The sequence below is a fragment of the Hippoglossus hippoglossus genome, chromosome 14, assembly GCF_009819705.1.
Source record: "Hippoglossus hippoglossus isolate fHipHip1 chromosome 14, fHipHip1.pri, whole genome shotgun sequence".
Taxonomy (NCBI): Eukaryota; Metazoa; Chordata; class Actinopteri; order Pleuronectiformes; family Pleuronectidae; genus Hippoglossus; species Hippoglossus hippoglossus.
Genome location: NC_047164.1, coordinates 21,296,725 through 21,313,154, shown reverse-complemented (window position 1 = coordinate 21,313,154; position 16,430 = coordinate 21,296,725). Strand labels below are relative to the sequence as shown.

Sequence of the window (16,430 nt, the reverse complement as noted above, 5' to 3'; positions counted from 1 at the left end):
GTAATAACAATTTACATTTCCTGTGTGAGTAAAAACAAATGCCATGTTGTCACCGACTCAGCTATTTCTCATACAACGCGGGTACAATGATACAATGATATTGGTGTCATAAGACACAGCAGGAAAACTGTAACCATACTTACCCAAAATGTCCACCTGTCTGAGGAGTGTCTTGTAACTGATAAGCAAGAAAAGTTCTACCCTGTTTCTTTCATGTACTGTACCCAGGTATAATGAGAAGCAAAAGATGATGGAGGGATCACCTGTTCTCATAGAGCAGCTGTGGCCGGGGATTCCAGCTCCAATAGATGCAGCTGTCTTCTATGATGGTAGTTTCATTACCTTCCTTCTCTGGATTCAACAAGTACCATGCATAGAATTTCAACAACATACTTAGATTAAATTAAATGCAACAGAAGAGATCTACTGTGCAGTTGTTACTGACTCTGTGGTGCTAGATTGATATTCAGCACAAGAAAGTAGTAGAATATTGAGATACAATATGTTGCGTTCCTGGCCAATAAAGCACAAGCATTACTTTGAAGAAGGATCTGATGTAAAAAAAGTTACACATTATATAATTTACAACATTATACTCTTGATTAACATTATTCTTGATGATGAATCTTGATTCCCCACAGGATTTGTGCACATCTTCAAGGGAAACGTTCATTATACATATAACTCTAACACCAAAAGTGTTGTCTCCACCAACCGTGCCAACGACGTGCTGGAATGCAACAGGGACCAGGAAAACAATGAAATACTGACGGAGAGGAGATGATTGAAGGGAGGTGCTCTATGAAGCTTGATGGTGATGATGCTGTGTATCTGCTGTGAGTGTACACAAGAAGAGTTACAAATCTGTATTCACCAATAACCACAACGTTCCTATTAACCAACTGGGAAGTGTTGAATAAAAGGGAAGTGGTTGTGTGTCAATGTGTCATAAAATGTTGTAATAAGGGCGTATGTACCTTTACAGTTTTTTATGTTGTCGTCGTTTTTTGGAGTTAAAACTAAAATGTGTTTTAAATGTTTTCCTTAAAGGGGACATAGCATGCCCATTTTACCACAAGTTGATATGGTTCCTTGGGGTCTTAATGAAATGTCTGTAACATACTTTGGTCAAAATACCACAAGGATCATATAAAACAGCACCCTTTTTACCCTGTATAAAACAGCCCTCCACAGAGTGACCTGTTTTGAGTGCCTGTTCCTTTAAATGCTAATGAGCCAGCTCCCCCCTCCCCCCTCTCCCCCCATGATTTTAAACGATATAAATTACATATTTTATATGATATAAATTATCAAATATGCATCCCATACTTTGTATTCCCCTTGTTGTCCTGGAGTTTTAATTTTCCCAATCACATAATTAAATGTCCCCCTCTGCCCATCCACTACAAGCACACAAGCAGACAGACAGAGAGAGAAAGAGAGGTGGGGGGGGGGGGGGGGCTATGAAGACCATCATTTACCCCCGAACCCCGACATTCAACGGGTACAACAACAAGCGGAGAAAGCAGAATCGCGGGCTGACCTTATATATACAGTCTATGGGGCTGACCAGCGGAGAAATGCTCGTCCCGTGTGAACAGCCAGGCGGCTGCGCGCTTGAGAACGGCACTGCGCTGCCTCGCAGCGGTCTTCCGTGTCCGGTGTACCCCGGCGTAACTACTGTACCCCGGCGTAACTACTGTAACCCGGCGTAACTACTTTCCCCCGGCGTACAGTAGAGCTGAACACTGCGGAAGTCTTCCACACAGCTGGCAGTGTGGAAGACCGCTGCGAGGCAGCGCAGCGCCGTTCTCAAGCGCGCAGCCGCCTGGCTGTTCACACGGGACGAGCATTTCTCCGCTGGTCAGCCCCATAGACTGTATATATAAGGTCAGCCCGCGATTCTGCTTTCTCCGCTTGTTGTTGTACCCGTTGAATGTCGGGGTTCGGGGGTTACAGTAGCGCTGAACACTGCGGAAGTCCTTCCACACTGCTTGGCTGTGTGGCGCTGACACAAATTCCAGCTCACGCACGGGAGAGCGAGCGGTCGCTCCCGAGCAGCTGCTGCAGCCTCCCAGTCCCAACGATCCAGACAAATGCCACATGTGAGTGAATCGCGGGCTGACCAGCGGAGAAATGCTCGTCCCGTGTGAACAGCCCGGCTGCGTGCTTGGGAACGGCGCTGCGCCTCGCAGCCTCGCTGCCTCCGGTGTAAACCCGGAAGTAACGAGTGTGGGGGGACGGGGGGGGGGGGGGGGGGCCAAGACCATGTAGGGAGACTTCCAGTTCCTTGTTACGACACAATACCCAGGAAGCGCAATCGAGTCGCTCAAGCATGACGTTTCTGACTTAGAGGAACTATAACAAAACGCGCGAGTGTTTTTTCCCCAGAGTTTTTGGGTTGGTAGACATGCCAGATACCCACATTAACCTGTAGAAGCACTAACAAAGTGGAATTTGCATGCTATGTCCCCTTTAAATTTCACAGTGAGATAGAGTTTTTCTTAGTGATACTCAGGACCCTTCTACTCCATAAAGTTGCATCCATGTATTTAATGATTTTATGTTTGCATCACTATGCCACTGTAATTAATTGGTCACTGATTATGGGGGAAAAATGGTAATGTATATATTTTTTATAATTTTAACCCTTGTCTTGTTCCTGGGTCGAATTGACCCAGAGTGTGTGTGTGTGTCTGTGTGTGTGTGTGTGTGTGTGTGTGTGTGCGTGCGTGAGTGCGTGCGTGTGATCATACGCAAGCCCTGGCCGGTCAGGGTTAGGGTTAGGGTGACCCAAGGATTGTCATTATCCAATTCTCCTGGGGTAATTGAGACCAATGGATTGTCATTCTCGATTGTCATGGGAGGGGTCATTTAGACCCCCAGAGAGGGCGCTGTGGTGCTCTGTGGGGTCATTTAGACCCACACCTGATTCCAATTGAAATCAAGGGGGGGTACATTAGACCCACATATAAGTCTCAGTGTGCCACTCTCTCACGGACCATGGCACGATGTCGTGTCAGGAGCGTTTCACCAGAGAACAGGTTCTCCAACAGCTATTCTCCCAGCAACCATCCTCTGAACCCGAAGAGGACGCGAAAGAGCCAGACCGAGAAGCGGATGGACAAGGAGATGGAGAAGCAGACCGAGAAGCAGACAGAGAGGACGGAGACAGAGACGGAGACGACGGCGATAGCGACGAAGACGAAGAGGGTGACTACGAAGACGACGGCGGTGACGAAGACTACGACCCAGTGGGTGATGCTTCTGCAGATTCTTCATCCTTGGAAGAAGAAGAAGAAGGAGGACAAGACCACGGCGACACCACCACCACCACCACCACCACCACAACAACTCGCGCGGCAGCTCCTGGAGAGGAAGCTCACCGTGGTCGGCACTGTTCGGAAGAACAAGCCCGAGCTCCCGACCGGGCTGCTCGCGGTCAAGGGAAGAGAGGTGTTCTCATCCAAGTTCGCATTCATGCCCACTGCCACTCTTGTGTCCTACATCCCAAAGAAAAACAGGAATGTGGTGCTCCTGAGCACACGGCACCCTGAGGCCGACATCAGCGACCGCGAGGACGGGAAACCGGTCATCGTCCTGGACTACAACCGCAACAAAGGTGGCGTGGACAACCTAGACAAGGTGATCGGAATGTATAGCTGCAGGAGGATGACCGCGCGCTGGCCCCTGGTCGTCTTTCACAACATTCTCGACGTCTCTTCCTACAACGCCTTCATGATATGGAGAGAGATCAACCCAGACTGGATGCCGGGCAAGCGGAACAAGCGGAGGGTGTTCCTAGAGCAGCTGGGAAAGGCTCTCGTGACTCCATTTATCGCACGAAGGGAGCGCATCCCCGCACGGAAGCGTCCGCCGCGGTTGTGAAGGCTGTAAAAGCCGCCGCCACCGCCACACAGAGAACTGTTGACTACGACGCTCGACCCGAGTGTCCGGCCTCCTCCATAGCCCTAGCAGCAGCCCCGCTCGGGGCGAGTAAGAGGAAGAGGTGTCAGATATGCCCCAGGAAAAAGGACTGTAAAACTCACACCATGTGCCGCGGGTGTAACAAATACATCTGCAAGGGCTGCTCACTTGTCTATTGCGCTACGTGTGCGTCCGAATATGGGGTGGGCTATGTGAGGGGGCCAACAGCCGGGGGAAGCAGGGACAACACAAGGGTTAAAAATGAATTGTTGCATTTTTTACTAACACATGCTAATTCCTTCTGTGTGTCTGCGTTTGCAGCTGTTGCTTCATTTTCCTGAGAAAATACATTTCACAGTAAAATAATTACTGTTCTTGTCAGTTTCCATTAGTAGCTAAGAGTGACCACACTGTAGCTTTCCACAGTTATGTAGAAAGTGTAGATGGAGTTTTACAGACACATCACGTACAAAACTAATCAAAATGTATATGCAGGACAGCATCCATAAAGGCGGCGGAAATACATTTTTCCATCAAATCGATGATACAAGATTTGATCATCTGCATTAATGAAAAATTAATATAGTGCTGTATTAGAATAATTGATTTGCTTATATAGATAGGACATAATAAAGGACCGACTATTGAAGAAAAGAGTAAAGCATATAATCCACAAAAGCACCAAAAAAAGCACTAAAATTACTTCATATATTCAATGGGGCAGGTTCTACTGTAATGATACACAACAAATGAGAAAAGAAAAAGCTGTTACCTGAATACTCATTCATTTTACATTGTGTTCTAGATCCATTGCATGACAACATTCAGTGTAATGCACAATAAATGCTTGTTCAGTTGTTGCCTCTGCCAAGGATGTTATATTTCAGCTATTGATCATTTGTTTATCTATCAATTCTCTTATTTCAATCACTAGAGAACATGTTTTAAATTACTTTTGTAGATCCAGACGTTTGCTACTAAAATACAAAATTATGTAATTGTGCCTCTGGGGTTTTTGATTATATTTTGCAATATAAGTTAAGGGAGGAATTATGGTACCTTGCCAGTTAGGATATATTTTTGACACATATTAACATGAATATTTGCAGTTTCTATGATGAAAACATCTACCTTCCCTCAGTCTTTCCATTTTCATTCACTTCTGGATGCACATAAAGACTTAAAAATTCGAAATGTTTGTTTTATATGCTTTTTTTTTTGTACAACATTTGTTTTCATTGATATACAATACAATCTCTGTTATACATAGTAAACCTGATGTTTCATCATATTTACACAGTCTGTTTTAGAAAAATTTTGGTTGGATGAGCAGTGATATAATCACACTTCTTCTTCTGTCGAATAAAAGGAATATTTCCTGAGTCACTTACTCCAGAAGTTAGTTGCTCAACCTGGCCAGTCCCCAGCCTATAAAGCAGCAGCCTCCAGCACAGTGAAGTTCAGTGAATTCAACGAGGAAACATGACGACTTTCAACCTGAGCATTCTACTAAGCCTGGCGGCTGCAGTTTACTGTGTGCCGATATCACAGGTTACAAATCAAGATGAGAGTTTTGCAGAGGTATGTATGCTTGCTTTTCTGCTTAATGCATGTATACTATTTTACAATATTAGATCAGTACAACTGATGCACATCAGTATGAAGAATCTAACACTTGTATTTTCTTGCAGAACTACCTGAAGACATTTTTCAACCTGACAGAGGAGAGCGGTCCAGCTGTCAGACGAGGGAATCAGTCCGGTGACCAAGAAGCTGGCTGAGATGCAAAGATTCTTTGGCCTCCAGGTCACCGGGACACTGGACACTGAAACCATAGCCATGATGAAGAAGCCCCGTTGTGGCGTTCCAGATGGCAACATCGCCAGTTTCTCCATTACTGGAAAAGACTACAAGTGGGAGAAAAACAGCCTTACCTACAGGTGCAGGATCTGAACAATGTGTTAGAGAGAAATGTGGGCACAACTTGTGATAAGTATATTCAGTTTTTTTTCATTGTCCTACAGGATTGAGAACTACACACCTGATATGACCATTTCAGAGGTGGACGACTCCATAGAGAAAGCGCTGCAGGTTTGGGCCAAAGTCACTCCCCTGACATTTACGAGAATCTACAGTGGCACCGCGGACATCATGATCTCCTTCGGCCGCCAATGTGAGTGCAAAAGAAACAGGAGCAGACTCTCTCTCTCTCTCCCGCTCTCTCAGTTTACTGATAGGTCCTAGAAAGCATCTTAGCTTTAATTAGGTGTTTGCTGAGTCTTGAATCTCATTGGACAGCTGATCTATGATAGCAGGATGCAGAGGGTGCTTTTTTTTTTTAAACTGTTGTCATTTGTTAGTTTTTACTGGAAACCAGTTAGTGCTTTGTATCTGTATTTGGTTTAGAAAATCTGACCTGAATTTGCTCCCACTCAACAGCTCATGGAGATTATTACCCCTTTGACGGCCCTGGTGGCTTTATCGCTCACGCCTTCGCCCCGTCTCCTGGCATCGGAGGGGATGTTCATTTTGATGATGATGAGACCTTCACCTTCCGTTCCAACACAGGTGAGTTTGCTATTCATACAGAGAATAGTCTTACTACCTACTCTATCAGTGTGTTTGACTTGAAGCTGTAACTCACCTGTAAATCTGTGTATTCTGCTGTAGGCTACGTCCTCTTCATTATAGCTGCCCATGAGTTCGGCCACTCCCTGGGCTTGTCTCACTCTGAGGATCCTGGTGCCCTCATGAACTCCAGATACACATACAGAAACCCTGAAACCTTTGTTCTGCCCCGTGATGATGTCAAAGGCATCCAGTCTCTCTATGGTTAGTATTAGCCGGATCACAAATACTTTGCCAAAATCCCTGATGAAGCACTTGCAGACAAAAGTCACTGAGTTCACATGCAATATGACATTGGTTTTTTTTTTACCTCCAGGTCCAAACCCTAAAAAGGATGTTAACCCTGGACCCACATCCCCCACCACCCCCGATGCCTGTGATTCAACCATGGTCTTGGATGCTGTTGTCACCGTGAGAGGAGAGATGTTATTCTTCAAGGACAGGTAGCTGAATGCTCAAATATCTGGTACAATATTTTTTTCCCCACTGAAGATCTGGCCTGTGAGCTGATTTCTGATTTGAATGTGCATTCTTAGCTTCATGTGGCGTAGCCACCCCCAGAGCACCACACCTCGGCAGTTTCTCATCGCAAACCTCTGGCCCGATGCCCCAGACAGTATTGATGCTGCTTATGAGAGCCATCACTTAGACAGGGTGCTTGTCTTTAAAGGTATGTGTTCTCTGTGTCCACCTAGAGCTACTATTATGTCGCACTGTTTTCAAGTCAAGATCATTTATCTTTACTTATGTTCACTGAAAAATATTTTCTTTTGATTTTTCACTTCCGCAGGTCCCAAAGTTTGGGCGTTCAGCGGCTATGACCTCGTACAAGGCTATCCAAAGTCAATCTCCAGTTTCGGTCTGCCCAAAACCCTGAAGAAAGTTGACGCTGCTCTCTACGATGTGCACTCTGGCAAGACTCTGTTCTTTGTCGGCAGCAATTACTACAGGTGTGTTCACAGTAATTTCGGTGACTGCCTTAGGTAGGATGTTGATGCAAATCTTTAAAGAGTGAATCATTCTAATACCCGTCTATGTTCCTTCAGTTATGATGAGGCCAAGAAGACTATGGACCAGGGATTCCCCAAACATGTTGATCATGTCTTCTCTGGACTGACCAGCAAGGTCACTGCAGCTTTCCAGTACAGAGGTGAGTGGCAATTCAAGCTCATTCATACTTTTCCAAGACAAGATGAAAATGTCTTTCCAGACATTGCCTGAAACAGGAACTAACATCCCTCATCTGTGCTCTGCAGGTTATAGTTACATCTACAGTGGACCCTACATGTTCGAGTACAGCATGAGAAGCGGCAGATTGTACCGCATGCTCAGTAACAACTACTTCTTACAATGCACTAACTACTAGACCCCTTTACCTATGCTGTTAATGTAGCTCCTCTTCACGAAAATGAAGGCACCAAAGATGAAAAAAAAACATCCATGATATGTAATTTATATATTTTATAACATATAATTATATTGTCACACATTGATGGGTAAACTAGGTTTATGCCTTTTCCCAGAAAAGCACCTTATGTTTTTTTTTTAACTTTTTTAAATTATCATTTTGTGATTTCAGTTAGTTTTTTTTTGTTGATTTAACATCATATTATTTTATTTTATTGAAGTAATATTCACTGTTTTAGTATTGCTGTTGTGTTCACTGAAGTTTAACCGAATGTATGTATTCAGGATGTTTACAAAACTGTGACACAGTCAAAATGTATTGGTGCGTGAATTAGCAAATAAAAATTGTTTACATATATTTTGATTGTGTTTTGTTATTTAGAATGTACATCAATATTTGCCATGAGCTTCCTTTATATATATATATATACTGTATATTGTTTTACTTTTCAATTAGTCAGTCAAATACATTATAAGGGCTGGGCACAATTTATTAGACATATTTTTCATCAAAAGAAGTTTATAAAATATACAGTAATATATGGAGTTTGTTCTTCATGAGACCCTCCAGCACCAGGATCAGCTCCAGGCCCAGGTCATAGTCCAGTAGAGACACAGGTGCTGATGCTCATCAAGAGCTGCCTCCCTTTCTGATCCTCAAACATTAGAACAAAGAAGAGGATGAGGAACAGAAACTCCAGTGATAATTCAAATCAAAATCAAATTTTATTCGTATAGCCCATATTCACAAATCAGAATTTATCTCATAGGGCTTTAACAAGGTGTGACATCATCTGACCTTAAGCCTCAACAAGAGTAAGGAAAAACTACCAAAAAAAAACCCTTTTAACAGGGTAAAAAGACGAGGAAACCTCAGAGAGAGCCACATGTGAGGGATCCCTCTCCCAGGACGGACACAAGTGCAATAGATGCCACGTGTATTGAAAATATCAGCAAAATAAGAGTATTTACAACATTGATTAGAAGAAACAGTTTGTAGCATAATGGAAATTAAATGAATTGAGGAGTTATTGTCAGAAATGGTGGAGTATCTGAGTAGACATATTGTATATCAAGCAGTCTTGTTGAAAATAATAGTCCAAGATCAGCTGCTACCACAATCAGGATCCACCACTACAATCAGATGCCACCATAGTCCACAATCCATCAACATGATCCACTGCCGCCATCAGCATCCACCATCAACTGCCACCTCGATAAGGGTCCGACACCACTATCCACGATCAGCTGCCAACACGATACAGGATCCGCCAATACAATCAAGATCAGCCAACAGGATACAGGATCTGCCAATACGATCACGATCTCTGATTCGCGATACACCATCATGTTCCACGATGTGGCCGCAGCTACGGTCCAGGATCTGCAAACAATAATGCACAAGGACTGTCAAGCCAGTAATATGGATGATGAGACATCAATGTCTATAATGTGATAAAGAGGGAGAAGAGGAAAGAGAAGCTCCATGTGTCATGTGTCCCCAACATTCTAGACCTATAGCAGCATAACTAAATGTCTGGTTAACATTTTCTGACTGTGTGTGTGTGTGTGTTGGTCTATGTCCAAGGGACACCTTTAGCGATGGACCTGATGTGCTGTCGGCTTGTGATCGTTGAGATTCAGACAAACAGGAGTGTGAAGACCCCCCCTCATCATTTTAGTCTGCTGTGTGGGAACACTTCAGTGTCTCAGTCACTATAATGATGACTGACAAAGACGAGTGAATCGTACAAAAGCCAACATTGCGCAACTGCAATCGGACATGCCGACTCATTCGAAACAGCATAACCAGAGTGATGTCCACTAACATTAGAAATAACACTAACATTAGTGGGACAAGGAAAAAACGAGTTCAGTGCAAACCCAGCTCCCCGCAACATTAAACGAGCATCATAGGTGGGTTTTTTGCGACCGTTCTCTGTTGTTGAGAACGCAGGGTTCGAACCATAGACTGTATATAAAGATTCAAACACACACTGAAAATAATCGAGCCCCTTACGAAGTTCCCTCTTGTCTGCATTTCAGCCAGCGAGTCACGCCAGGCCTTTATAAACCTCTATCCCTAGCGTGAGAGTGTTCTCCACAGTGGAGACATTATTAGTGCCAGCAGGGCATCAAACCCTCTCTGCAAACTATGTGGACAAGTTAATTTTTTGTAATAAAAATTTAAAAACATATATTTAATAATGATATTTATAACGGTGCAGTTTAAGTACAGTTCATTTTTTACATGCTGCACCTTAAAGGGTAGTCCCCGTAAACCACCACCGGGCTGGTCTATATATATAAGTCTGTCTATACATTATAGACCAGAATGTGTGTGAAATGTGTCCTTTTGTGTAGACTGTACTGAAATGACTGTGAAAACAAAGTATATCGAAAAAGTCTAACTAAAGTCTAGAATATTGTTTTAGGGGAGCTGTAGCTAAACATTGTCTGTAGGTTTGTCATTTGATTGTTCCTATAACATATTGATTAGAGCAGCTTTGAAAAAATAAAAACACATCAAAGAACTACAGACAGATTCTAGAGGAGGGAGTTCTCTGAGGTGTGGGGGGGATTTCCAACAATGTTAGCTCAGTATCCTGTGGGAGAAATTGTCTACAATCAACACGTGAAATCGTAATCCAGGCAACAGCAGTGGTGATTCATGCACATGTATTCAATCTGTATTCACTCAGGATATCATAAGTGCTGCACTTGTTTGTGTTGGAGGTACAATCTGCAGATATATGGTATGGTAATATATGAGGGGCTGTTAGGGACATAATTCACAATTATCTCTTAACGTACCAAAATCATTCACATAATATACTGAAACCTGCACATTCAAAACAGTTAACACTCAACAGCTCACATTTAGCAGGACATCACACTTTCCATTATACTGACTTAACCTTGTAGCCTTTGGGAGGTTTCAGGTGTTTAACCTCTTTGGGTCTTTAGTCGTGTCAAACATGCAGGTCGTTGAATTGGCTCTTCTACGCTGTTCCATCCGTTTGTGTATTTTGTTACCCCAATGTATAGATCTGATAAATCCTTGTTGCATTGGACTAAATAAATTGCATTGTTCTGTTTGTGTCTGGGAGTTTGGGAGGATGAGATTCTGCCTAAGATTGTTGCTGGGCTTGAAATGACAGGTGTGTGGTGTGTGAAGAACATTCAGAGTTTTCCGAGACTACTTTTGTTCTCTTCTCTGTCAGTTTTGTTTCTTTGATGAGACGTGAAACATCTTTAAGAAACACAAGCAAATCCAGTTTCCCTTGATCACGTGTACAGCTCCTGAAGATATTATTGGAAACCTCAGCAGCAGTGTTGGGACTCTATGTCCAAAATTCAGATGAAGTTTGGTTCAACAAGAAGATTCCATGATCGCTTGTTTTTAAAATTGTATCAAACAGGCTCAGAGTTAAGCAAAGGCATGATTGTCAATAATTTAAGGACGATAACTAACCAAATGTATTACACTAATTTACCTAAAATGTAACAATTGCAGTATTAAAAATTAGAAAATGTATACATTTATACAATTTTGAAAATAAAACATTTCACTTTAGAAGCCTTCAGGGCAAGTTTAAGATGACAGAGATTTCAGATTTGAGATTTAAGTTTAAGATTACAGAAATGTCTGAAGAATGTTAAGGCAGACTATAGATAGAGCTTCTGTTGGAGAATAACCAAATGTATACAAAATTGTATCATCTGCATATAAACAGATATGTAGTTCTGTGTTGGATTTGTACTATTGATTATTTAGATAGGGAATATTAAAGGACAGAACCCTGTGGTACTCCCCTGTAGTTGTTACATGGTGGGATGATCTGACACTATCACTGCAGTTTGCCTTATAACATTAGACTAATATAAGAACGTTAAGACAGTGTACTTTGTCAAGTCAAGCAGAGCAGTCAGCTGTACTCAGTCTTACCCTTCCTTGATAATTGTATCTGCATTGGATGGTTTGTGTTACTGTAGGTCAATAATAAATCTATAAAGGTTCATGTACAGTACTTATTAATTATATCCTTAATGCCACAGTTTTTAATGCAGTTGTTGAAAGAAGTTCACTTTGTTACGCATTAGCACTATGATGCTGTATATTGAGTAAACCATACAAGATGTTACCAGACTACTTCCTCACTATGTTTTGAGGTAATAACAATTTACATTTCCTGTGTGAGTAAAAACAAATGCCATGTTGTCACCGACTCAGCTATTTCTCATACAACGCGGGTACAATGATACAATGATATTGGTGTCATAAGACACAGCAGGAAAACTGTAACCATACTTACCCAAAATGTCCACCTGTCTGAGGAGTGTCTTGTAACTGATAAGCAAGAAAAGTTCTACCCTGTTTCTTTCATGTACTGTACCCAGGTATAATGAGAAGCAAAAGATGATGGAGGGATCACCTGTTCTCATAGAGCAGCTGTGGCCGGGGATTCCAGCTCCAATAGATGCAGCTGTCTTCTATGATGGTAGTTTCATTACCTTCCTTCTCTGGATTCAACAAGTACCATGCATAGAATTTCAACAACATACTTAGATTAAATTAAATGCAACAGAAGAGATCTACTGTGCAGTTGTTACTGACTCTGTGGTGCTAGATTGATATTCAGCACAAGAAAGTAGTAGAATATTGAGATACAATATGTTGCGTTCCTGGCCAATAAAGCACAAGCATTACTTTGAAGAAGGATCTGATGTAAAAAAAGTTACACATTATATAATTTACAACATTATACTCTTGATTAACATTATTCTTGATGATGAATCTTGATTCCCCACAGGATTTGTGCACATCTTCAAGGGAAACGTTCATTATACATATAACTCTAACACCAAAAGTGTTGTCTCCACCAACCGTGCCAACGACGTGCTGGAATGCAACAGGGACCAGGAAAACAATGAAATACTGACGGAGAGGAGATGATTGAAGGGAGGTGCTCTATGAAGCTTGATGGTGATGATGCTGTGTATCTGCTGTGAGTGTACACAAGAAGAGTTACAAATCTGTATTCACCAATAACCACAACGTTCCTATTAACCAACTGGGAAGTGTTGAATAAAAGGGAAGTGGTTGTGTGTCAATGTGTCATAAAATGTTGTAATAAGGGCGTATGTACCTTTACAGTTTTTTATGTTGTCGTCGTTTTTTGGAGTTAAAACTAAAATGTGTTTTAAATGTTTTCCTTAAAGGGGACATAGCATGGCCATTTTACCACAAGTTGATATGGTTCCTTGGGGTCTTAATGAAATGTCTGTAACATACTTTGGTCAAAATACCACAAGGATCATATAAAACAGCACCCTTTTTACCCTGTATAAAACAGCCCTCCACAGAGTGACCTGTTTTGAGTGCCTGTTCCTTTAAATGCTAATGAGCCAGCTCCCCCCTCCCCCCTCTCCCCCCATGATTTTAAACGATATAAATTACATATTTTATATGATATAAATTATCAAATATGCATCCCATACTTTGTATTCCCCTTGTTGTCCTGGAGTTTTAATTTTCCCAATCACATAATTAAATGTCCCCCTCTGCCCATCCACTACAAGCACACAAGCAGACAGACAGAGAGAGAAAGAGAGGTGGGGGGGGGGGGGGCTATGAAGACCATCATTTACCCCCGAACCCCGACATTCAACGGGTACAACAACAAGCGGAGAAAGCAGAATCGCGGGCTGACCTTATATATACAGTCTATGGGGCTGATCAGCGGAGAAATGCTCGTCCCGTGTGAACAGCCAGGCGGCTGCGCGCTTGAGAACGGCACTGCGCTGCCTCGCAGCGGTCTTCCGTGTCCGGTGTACCCCGGCGTAACTACTGTACCCCGGCGTAACTACTGTACCCCGGCGTACAGTAGAGCTGAACACTGCGGAAGTCTTCCACACAGCTGGCAGTGTGGAAGACCGCTGCGAGGCAGCGCAGCGCCGTTCTCAAGCGCGCAGCCGCCTGGCTGTTCACACGGGACGAGCATTTCTCTGCGCTGGTCAGCCCCATAGACTGTATATATAAGGTCAGCCCGCGATTCTGCTTTCTCCGCTTGTTGTTGTACCCGTTGAATGTCGGGGTTCGGGGTTTACAGTAGCGCTGAACACTGCGGAAGTCTTCCACACTGTTGGCTGTGTGGCGCTGACACAAATTCCAGCTCACGCACGGGAGAGCGAGCGGTCGCTCCCGAGCAGCTGCTGCAGCCTCCCAGTCCCAACGATCCAGACAAATGCCACATGTGAGTGAATCGCGGGCTGACCAGCGGAGAAATGCTCGTCCCGTGTGAACAGCCCGGCTGCGTGCTTGGGAACGGCGCTGCGCCTCGCAGCCTCGCTGCCTCCGGTGTAAACCCGGAAGTAACGAGTGTGGGGGGACGGGGGGGGGGGGGGGGGGGGCCAAAACCATGTAGGGAGACTTCCAGTTCCTTGTTACGACACAATACCCAGGAAGCGCAATCGAGTCGCTCAAGCATGACGTTTCTGACTTAGAGGAACTATAACAAAACGCGCGAGTGTTTTTTCCCCAGAGTTTTTGGGTTGGTAGACATGCCAGATACCCACATTAACCTGTAGAAGCACTAACAAAGTGGAATTTGCATGCTATGTCCCCTTTAAATTTCACAGTGAGATAGAGTTTTTCTTAGTGATACTCAGGACCCTTCTACTCCATAAAGTTGCATCCATGTATTTAATGATTTTATGTTTGCATCACTATGCCACTGTAATTAATTGGTCACTGATTATGGGGGAAAAATGGTAATGTATATATTTTTTATAATTTTAACCCTTGTCTTGTTCCTGGGTCGAATTGACCCAGAGTGTGTGTGTGTGTCTGTGTGTGTGTGTGTGTGTGTGTGTGTGTGCGTGCGTGAGTGCGTGCGTGTGATCATACGCAAGCCCTGGCCGGTCAGGGTTAGGGTTAGGGTGACCCAAGGATTGTCATTATCCAATTCTCCTGGGGTAATTGAGACCAATGGATTGTCATTCTCGATTGTCATGGGAGGGGTCATTTAGACCCCCAGAGAGGGCGCTGTGGTGCTCTGTGGGGTCATTTAGACCCACACCTGATTCCAATTGAAATCAAGGGGGGGTACATTAGACCCACATATAAGTCTCAGTGTGCCACTCTCTCACGGACCATGGCACGATGTCGTGTCAGGAGCGTTTCACCAGAGAACAGGTTCTCCAACAGCTATTCTCCCAGCAACCATCCTCTGAACCCGAAGAGGACGCGAAAGAGCCAGACCGAGAAGCGGATGGACAAGGAGATGGAGAAGCAGACCGAGAAGCAGACAGAGAGGACGGAGACAGAGACGGAGACGACGGCGATAGCGACGAAGACGAAGAGGGTGACTACGAAGACGACGGCGGTGACGAAGACTACGACCCAGTGGGTGATGCTTCTGCAGATTCTTCATCCTTGGAAGAAGAAGAAGAAGGAGGACAAGACCACGGCGACACCACCACCACCACCACCACCACCACCACAACAACTCGCGCGGCAGCTCCTGGAGAGGAAGCTCACCGTGGTCGGCACTGTTCGGAAGAACAAGCCCGAGCTCCCGACCGGGCTGCTCGCGGTCAAGGGAAGAGAGGTGTTCTCATCCAAGTTCGCATTCATGCCCACTGCCACTCTTGTGTCCTACATCCCAAAGAAAAACAGGAATGTGGTGCTCCTGAGCACACGGCACCCTGAGGCCGACATCAGCGACCGCAAGGACGGGAAACCGGTCATCGTCCTGGACTACAACCGCAACAAAGGTGGCGTGGACAACCTAGACAAGGTGATCGGAATGTATAGCTGCAGGAGGATGACCGCGCGCTGGCCCCTGGTCGTCTTTCACAACATTCTCGACGTCTCTTCCTACAACGCCTTCATGATATGGAGAGAGATCAACCCAGACTGGATGCCGGGCAAGCGGAACAAGCGGAGGGTGTTCCTAGAGCAGCTGGGAAAGGCTCTCGTGACTCCGTTTATCGCACGAAGGGAGCGCATCCCCGCACGGAAGCGTCCGCCGCGGTTGTGAAGGCTGTAAAAGCCGCCGCCACCGCCACACAGAGAACTGTTGACTACGACGCTCGACCCGAGTGTCCGGCCTCCTCCATAGCCCTAGCAGCAGCCCCGCTCGGGGCGAGTAAGAGGAAGAGGTGTCAGATATGCCCCAGGAAAAAGGACTGTAAAACTCACACCATGTGCCGCGGGTGTAACAAATACATCTGCAAGGGCTGCTCACTTGTCTATTGCGCTACGTGTGCGTCCGAATATGGGGTGGGCTATGTGAGGGGGCCAACAGCCGGGGGAAGCAGGGACAACACAAGGGTTAAAAATGAATTGTTGCATTTTTTACTAACACATGCTAATTCCTTCTGTGTGTCTGCGTTTGCAGCTGTTGCTTCATTTTCCTGAGAAAATACATTTCACAGTAAAATAATTACTGTTCTTGTCAGTT

The 16,430-nt window shown here is 44.4% G+C and overlaps 1 protein-coding gene across 1 annotated transcript; it reads left to right on the top strand.

The window, feature by feature from the left end:
• Positions 1 to 5,382: 5,382 nt before the first annotated feature.
• LOC117774304 (collagenase 3-like) lies at positions 5,383 to 8,001 on the top strand. Its single transcript, XM_034606627.1, is given in 11 exon segments — positions 5,383 to 5,508; positions 5,619 to 5,683; positions 5,685 to 5,867; positions 5,952 to 6,100; positions 6,367 to 6,495; positions 6,598 to 6,759; positions 6,872 to 6,998; positions 7,092 to 7,225; positions 7,346 to 7,505; positions 7,602 to 7,705; positions 7,812 to 8,001. Coding segments are annotated over 11 exon segments (1,422 nt in total). The 5' UTR covers positions 5,383 to 5,409; the 3' UTR covers positions 7,922 to 8,001.
• The last annotated feature ends 8,429 nt before the right edge of the window (positions 8,002 to 16,430 follow it).